This window comes from Dendrobium catenatum, unplaced genomic scaffold, assembly GCF_001605985.2.
Source record: "Dendrobium catenatum unplaced genomic scaffold, ASM160598v2 fragScaff_scaffold_1446, whole genome shotgun sequence".
NCBI classification, from domain to species: Eukaryota; Viridiplantae; Streptophyta; class Magnoliopsida; order Asparagales; family Orchidaceae; genus Dendrobium; species Dendrobium catenatum.
In genome coordinates, this window is record NW_021319908.1 from 1,452,228 (window position 1) to 1,460,785 (window position 8,558).

General features: G+C 34.8%; 1 protein-coding gene across 2 annotated transcripts in view; it reads left to right on the forward strand.

Moving 5' to 3' along the window:
• LOC110106888 (metal tolerance protein C4) overlaps positions 1 to 6,786 on the forward strand; it is a 38,785-nt gene extending 31,999 nt beyond the window's left edge. For both annotated transcript variants that reach the window (XM_020836967.2, XM_020836966.2), the window contains exons 12-13: positions 5,849 to 5,909; positions 6,353 to 6,786. In XM_020836967.2, coding sequence (XP_020692626.1) covers positions 5,849 to 5,909; positions 6,353 to 6,477 — 186 coding nt within the window. In that variant the 3' untranslated portion in view covers positions 6,478 to 6,786. The remainder of the gene's footprint in view (positions 1 to 5,848; positions 5,910 to 6,352) is intronic.
• Positions 6,787 to 8,558: the final 1,772 nt, after the last annotated feature.

The window sequence follows — 8,558 nt, forward strand, 5'->3', positions numbered from 1 at the left end:
GTTTTTTCAGCGGGTTTTGAGCCGGATTTTTGTGGATTTTAGCCGGGATTTGAGCAAGATTTATGGATTCATGTATCCATTTATTTCATTTTCATTTTTTTTATATGTTATTGAGGTCAACAAGGATGAATGAAATGATAACTTGTAAGCTTTATTACAACAGCATGAATTTCACACAAGTTATGATACATTTGAGTTACATAATGATAGTTTATAACAAGAGGTTAAGTAACTTAGGATTTTGATGAACGAATGATGAAGATGCCATTGATGAATGGAGGTTTTAGTGGCAGAGAAGGCAATCACTGATTGTTTGTTGGATGATGAACGAGGCTACTCATAAACACAGTCTTTAGTTTCACCTTGCACTAGTATGTTTCCCGAATGAATGCCTTCACATGAAAATAATGTGGTGAGAATTCAATAGAGATATTATTTTTTGAGCAACATTGTGTAAAAAAAATAAAGTTCTTTTTCATAGAGGGAACACAAAGAACATTATTTAAGAGGAATGATTTGGAAAAGAAGAAAATATAGTTGTTAGCTAGTGTGAGTGATATGAAGTCTTTTACAATCACCAATATAATTTTTTTCTGTAATAGGATTCTCCGAGTGCATTGATAGATTTTGGAGATCATTCGTGATATGGTGAGAAGCATTAGAGCCATTTCGTTTTAGAGGATGCTAGAGGATATGCGACATGATCATGATGGGGGAGGATGTATTTGATTTGGATTTTAAGGAAGTTGTTGTATAGGTAAAGTGGATACATTGTTGTGCTGAATGATCTTGTTGTTGAAAAAAATGGCATTTGCCAAGATAGTGACGATGATGGTGGGTTTGAACTTTGTTGGTCTGGTGAAGATTTGGGTGTGTTTTTGGGATGGAGGACAATTTTTTTGGTTGGGTAGGTTTTTGGTTGAGTGGTTAGATTTTTTAGCATGGTAGGTTGTGGCAGGCATGTTTAAGAAAGTCATTTTCTTTCGTGCTCCAATTGGGAGATGAGATTCAAAGTTTATGAGTTTTCATGTAACTCTTCAAAGGAGATTGGGGTCTCATGCGCACGCATATATAGCAAAGATTTTTATGTTCATCATCAAGACCCCTTAGAATTTTTTGTGTGAGATCATCTTCGTCAATTGGATGGCCAACAATAGGCAGTTCATCGACAATAATTTTGACGTACTGCATGTATTCAGTGATTGCTTCTATTTCCTTATTAAGAAGGCAAAGTGTTACGCTTGGACCGGTCGCAGCTGGACCGGTCCGGTTCTACACCCGTGGGTCCAAAGCCGGGCGGAACCTGATCGCAGAAACGACGGAAGAAGAGAGCGGGCTAGGCGGAGTTTGAGCATTTCGTTGGAGGGAATTTTTGAATGAGGAGGGTGTTTATGTAATTTGTATCTTTCCTTTTGCTTTAATTAGTGAGTTATGAGAGAATTAGGGATCATCTTGAATTTGAATTATTTTGAGATCTAGGGTTGGGTGTTCTTGGGCTCTTGGCTTTGCCGGAGATCGTTGGAGAGTTTTTCCTTCCTCTCGAATTGAAGGAAAGTTGTATCTTGCAAGTGCTTTTCATCTTCTATTGAAATAAAAGTGTTTGCTTCGTTTCCCTATGAGTTATACTGCGTTTTCTCTCAGATTTTCTGTGTTTCCTGCTGTTAAACTGTTGTGGACAGCAGTTTCGCTGTTAAATTTTCACTGGTTTGGATTAGGATTGCTTGCGAACTCAAGTATTACCTTAGGGTTACTTGCGAACTCAAGTATTTCCTATCACAAAGCTCTTTTTTAAGTTGTGTGAGAGGCTCTCGAGATGATTTGGCAAAGGTATTTGCAAGTGTGTTCCATGCCTCTTGCATTGTATAAGATGAAACAATCAAGAAAATCAACTTAGGAGAGATGGAGCCTACAGTGGCACTAAAAATAAGTTGGTCCTATTAGATCCATGGTGAGTAGGCAGGGTTTGGAACATTTTCATCACTTGTGGTTAAGGTTTGTGATGGATATGGATAAGATCCATCGATGAATCCCAGAAGATCATACCCAATAAGAGTAGTATGAAATTTAAATTACCATGATGAGTTGTTGGATGAAGTGAGTTTAATTTGCATTTTGGTATTAATGGCAATGAGAAATTGAGATCTGTCAAATGGGTTATGAATAATATAAGCATTTGTGTTGGAGGAGATGGTTGAAGGGGAGCTGGCTGTGGAAGAATAAGAGAAAAACCTATGATGCATAGGTATGGACACAGTGATGTGGATATGACACCACATGGATATGAGACACGTCAAATTATTAAAAAAATAGGATACCAATCGGATACAATATGATAATTTTTATATCTTAAAAATAGTGTATAGAAATTGAATAATCAAAAATATTAAGAATAATTGAGAAATAATAAACCATTTAACTAGAATATGTACTTAAAATGATTAATATTAGGTTGTTGAGAGTCGGACGTGGATGTTATGTCAGACATCGAGAGCGGAGATGACAATACTGTTAAAGTCAGGTATCGATGTTGTGTAATGGACATTGGACATCGATGTCGAGATAGTGTCTACCCTCGATGTGAAGACGACGTTGGTCATCGATGTTGAGATGATGTTAGACAAAAATGAGATGTTGAGAGGTTGTGATTGTGGGTGTATAAATTGCTAGCATCGATTGCCAATGTAAAGACAACATCAGATTTCAATGTTGAGATGGTTTTAAAATATTGTTGTTATGATGGTATTAGAGAGAGGGCATCATACGTTGTTGTGAAACCTTAGTCGTAACCTGCTTGAGAAATTAAAATGAGAATATTTGGAGAATGAGATATTGCATATAGATGATTTATTTGGGGCTGTGGAGTGCAAATAATAAATTTAATTTTTATTTTTAATAAATAAAATTTGAAGTACATAAAATTATATTTAAAAATTTTCATAAAATATATAATACACGTGTCAGACATGCCTTTCCAATTTATTTTTAATATTTTTTAATTGGAAACGTCTTTGGCGCGTCTAATACGTGTTGGACATTGCATACCTCTTTGAGGAGGAGTGTGGGTGCATCATAGAGAAAACTCAATTGAGATGTGTGGCTCTAATGCCATATATGAGATTATAATTACAACAACAACAACATCAAGCCTTTATCCCACTACGTGGGGTCGGCTACATGAATCTTTTTTCTTCATTGTGTCCTATTAAAAGTCAAATTCTCGTTTAAATCTAATAAAGAAAGGTCATGTCATTATTGTTCGACAAGTTTTACGCTGACTGTCGACTACCTAACGCAACCCTCCACTTTTCTCATCCAGAACTTGGGACCTGGCAACGGCAGTGTTATTCGAGATTATAATTGAGAAAAAAAAAATAATCTTTACACTAAGGAGATTGTACAATATTTATAGATATAAAATTATATAATAGGTGTATTAACACCTAACTTGAATGATAACCTAATGTGGTAAGACTAAAAAGGTAAATATAAACTGCAATAAATGAAAATAATGGCATGATCGGAATCTTGGCTGTTTCAATGGAATGAGTCATATATTCAACTTAAATATGCATGTTCTTTAGAAACAGCTATTATGCCCAATTTTCATGTAGACTTCAACTTAGGTACATATTCCTAGACACATACAACTACGGAAAATAAAATGTTTGCAGAGTATGTAATTGACCAAAATCACTTGTTCATCTCACCAGCAATATTATGAAGAACAAAATAAATTAGCAAGTCAGAAAAACTTGATTGAGAGGTCAAGATTGAATATTTGCTTTTGAAACAATGATCTTCCCTTTGTGTAAGTTTTTTTTTGTGAAATTTAGGGGCAAAGCCCGTTATCATTGATGAAAAAGAAAATTACAAGTAAAGAAAAAAACTATAGTCTTGGCACTCAACAACAAAAAGAGTAGCCAAACACAAAAAAAATTACAATTGAGAAGAAACAGAGAGCACTAAAGTAACTATAAGGACTCAGGAGGCATAATGGTGAACACGAATAGGGTCAAAAACCCGGAGGGAATGCACCATAGCCATGCCCTTGGTTGCCAACAAGACCGTCCAAAGGGCTGCTGCAAAGGCAGCGATCATCATTGTCCTTCAAAAAAGAATTGCCGGCAATACAAAACCCAATCAACGAACAAGATAGAGAATCCATTAGTAATCGTTCTGGACGTGCTTCCACTTAGCAGTTTTCCTGATAACTGCTTGATTGATCTTAGCGGAGATTGTGGCTTGACAGTCAAAAATGCCACCAAACAGTCTGTCATTTTTAGCCCTCCAAATAAAGTACACAGTAGCACAACTAGTTAATAAGAAATAACTGATCTGATAACCTGAGAGCCCTTGATCCAAAACACTATCCAGAGCTTGAATAAGATTAGGGCGCAAACGGTGATTACCCAACCAAGGGAAGGAATTTCTTGATAATGCTAAAAGTAAAATTGCATAAAAGATGGGAAGTTGTTTCATTATCAGCACAACAAAAGCAACATTTTGTTCCAGTTAAAATTCCACGAACAACTAAAACGTCCGCTGTTTTTAAGCCACCCTTTGTGTAAGTTTCGCTGTTGTCATTGCTCCCAAGGTCGTTTCTGGGGCTTGCGCTTCACTTTCACCATGGCATGATCGAATTACGAGTTTGTTTAATCCTAAATCCACGCTCTTTGAAACAAAAAAATAGAGAATAGTAAGAGCAAAATAGTACATGTGTGATGTGAGCTAAAATATATATATTAGAAATTAGTAAAAACCAACAACTAGATTCACCATTCAGTTTCAGATAGCAAATAAAAAAAACACATAAATCCTTACTATAATTCACTTAAAAAGAAAAATGATGATGTAGGTTTAGTTTTCAATTCCTCCCGCACTTTTATTACTATAATTCACTTAAAAAGAATAGTGAGGAAGCGCTGCACTTTAATTCATTGATTATGGTGCTAGTACAAGCATGTCTATATAAAGACAAGAAAGAGAGCAAGAAAAAAAATACAATAAAAAAATATCTTCAATAACTAAGATATTTTATAATAATAAATACTATAATTACTAATAAATATTAAATAATGTTGATATAATAACATCTTTAAATATAATAATTTTTAATAATAACATTAGAGAAGCATGTATTTTTCCACAATCTTACTCTTACATGTTTTTTGAGTTCTATACCCTACTTGCTTGAATCTAAAAAAGAAAAAAACAGTTAGATTTCACTATAATCTAGTGGTCAAAATATCTTTGGTCAAGTTGCTACCGCAAAGTCAACTATATGATTTGTATCATTTATTGTTAAAATCTTTGGGCTTACATGTTCGAACATAAAATTCATTTGCCTAATATGAACTTAATTACTCTCAAGTAATTTGTCTTATTTCTCAAATTTGGTCCAGACTTAACCTCTCCACAATCTTGTTGAGCTATGAAGCCAATATAGGGATTGACTTAGCAAACCAATATGTTCCTAACGGCCCGAAACTTGGACAAATAACAGCATTTACTCTAACGTCCTAATTAACCAGGAAATCTATTTGAATCAGTAGCAAGAGCACTCCATGATGTGGATACGCTATTATTATCTCTTATACGTGGGATACTTTGACATCATTGCAAAAATCATGAATGATGAGTGCATTATTTAGTTTGAGGAACTCTTTTATATTGTCTTTTTTTTTTTAATTTCTGCAAACATTTGCCCTTTTTGGGTGTACCAGATTGTCACCTATAATTAATTGGCCCATCAACTTCTAGTTGACGGTAACTTTCTAATTGATAATGCAACATTTATGCTAGTGATGTCACTGCTACTAACTTTTTTTTAATTCCTTAATTCCTATAGTTTCGAGAGGCTGCAGAATGTGGTGATGATTGTGAATTGCTTAAAGCTATGGCAAACTATGGTATGCATACCATTCATATTATTTCTTGAAAGTTAATCCAAATTGCAAGCATGAGAGGTCTCTCTTAAGCATGATGTAATTAGCACTGTTTTGAAAATCAGACCGAACCGGTCGGTTCAACCGTGAACCGGTCTTATGACCGGTCCAATCCAGCTTACAAAACCGGCTCTGCATTTGACCGGATTGAACCGGCGGTTCAACCGGTGAACCGCAAAACTAGTCCGGGTTTGAAAGAACCAGCTAGTTTATATAAAAAATTTATTTTTGTTTTAATTAAATTCTAAACAATATACTTTAGTTTATTAATTTTAATAAGATTATTATTTATTGCGTCATCTGGTTCGACCGATCGAACCGTAAACCTCTCCTTTTTTCGGTTCGTTGTCCAGTCCGATTTTCACAACCTTGATGATTAGTTCTAATAAACGGCGGAATAATGGCAGGTGAGGGTCTTGTTGAAGCCTTAGGGAGTGAAGTCGACAGACTTGAAACTGAGATTCAAAGGATTGTTCCAGGAATCAGACATGTAGACATTGAGGCGCATAATCCCTCAGAACCGTCAACATAAATTTTCTTGAGAGGTTCTATTAGTGAAGAGTTCTTCTAATCTGATAATGACATGAGAGTTCAATGGGTTGCCCTACTTCTGAGGCAATATTCCCCAATAGTTTCTAATGCCTTCTGATATTCTCTCTCTATCTGTCAAAGTTGCTTTTGTTTTTACTAATTTTTTGTAACAAGAGACCAAAGGAGGAAATGATAGCAGTCCTGTATATTGCTAACAATTTTGACATTAAAGTCTTGATTCGAATACAGACTTGTTAACATGAATTGGTTATTGTTTATATATTTAATTTAATTCTTTTTTTGTTGAAAACTGGTAGTTTTACTTTTGTATGTGCCATTGTGCAATAAGTTGTAATTTCTTCCTTATGTGGTTGTTTGATGATTTGATTGGAGACAAGTCTATTATCTTCATATCCTTTATAATAAATAAGATTTTATTTTTTTTTATTGTCACTACATTTCTTATCTACATTGAATCAGTTTTATTGAAATGGTGCAATGCGGCATTGGGCTTATAGGTTAAGGTTTCGTTTGTGACGGTTTTCTTATTGCTGTAAGAAAGCAAACGAAGCCTAAGATTGATTCAGGACTGAAAATTCAAATATTACCTTAAACATTGCCATCTGACAGTTCATTATTGCTTGAGGCAATTCATTTAGCAAATTAAAAGAGAAGGCAAATAAACAGTACTGTAACAGAGAGATTTAACGTGCTTATAAAATTTTCAATGAACATGAATTGGGTTTTAGGAAGATTTGAGATTGTGATTCTTTAGATAATAAGAATAGTTTTATGATGGAGTCGCAAAGATGGAGAGACATATCCTCTTATAAGGTCCTTTGAAAAAAAAGCTTATTATTGTATGTAATGGTTGAACATTCTGCATCAGTTCTTAAGGGGTTTTTTGGTTAGAAATAAAATATGTGAAAATAAAAATGAATGTAATGGTTTTGAAAAGTTTGATATTTGGTTAGATGAAAAAAGAATACGAAGTGAAGTAAATGTTGTGAAAATTATTCTAGTTCATTTTTAAGGTAAATCAAACTCGTCTAGTTTTGAGCGATAACGGTTTACATTGCAAGTAAATTCATTTGACTACCACTGATCGGAACTGCCACCACCGTCACCTGCCAGTGGCCACCGCAACCACCCTTCTTCTGCCACCACCATCCCCTGATCACCACCAACAGCCATCGCAGCCGCCAACCGTTAGTAATCACCGCCGGCCACCACCATCACCCTCTGGCTTCCACCACCACCGCTAGCCGTCGGCCACTTGCCATCAGCCACCATTGCTACCACCCCACCGACCACCACCACCACCACCCAACGCTCGTCACCCGTTGCCGCCCGACATCATTAAAGTTTACACTATATTCATTTTGCTTCAAATCAAATTAAAAAAATCATTCATTTGAATTTTTTTTACACTCATTCAAATAACTCTAAAATATTCTTTTTACAATGTATTTCATTTATACTGTTTTTTTAGCAACCCCTAAATTTAGTGGACTCCTTTGTAGTAGTGGCTCTTGTGCACACCCATGCAAGAGGTGTGAAGGTATTTAATTACAAAATTTTAAATTAAAGAAGGCTTTGAAAAATTTGATTCAACTGAAGAAAGGTGAAATTTTGTAAATTTTTAAGGGGTGAATTGTGCAGGTTATGAATGTAAAGGTGAAGGTGATAAATGTTGGTACGAATTAAAAAGCCTGAGAACATAATTTTTTTACAAAGATTTAGTTCTCAATAAAAAATTGCATCCATTTTCTAAGGTGATGATTGGGATCATTTCTTATTTTTGATTTTATCCTTTAAAAAATAATTAAAATGATAATAAAATAATGTACGCACCAAGAAAATATTATCTAATAGGCCCTAATTTGAAATTATATCCTTCCTAAGATGTTGCCCCTTGAAGTGACTCATCTCAATATGCCATTTTTTTTAGGTCGAGCGATTCTTTATTTCTGAAGCCTTTTAAAAAGGGTAAAAGAACCTTTTCTGTTAGTTTTGCTATAGAGATATCTCTTAGTCATTTTTTTAGTTCTTTTGGCCTCTAACTCCCAATTTTTTCTATCT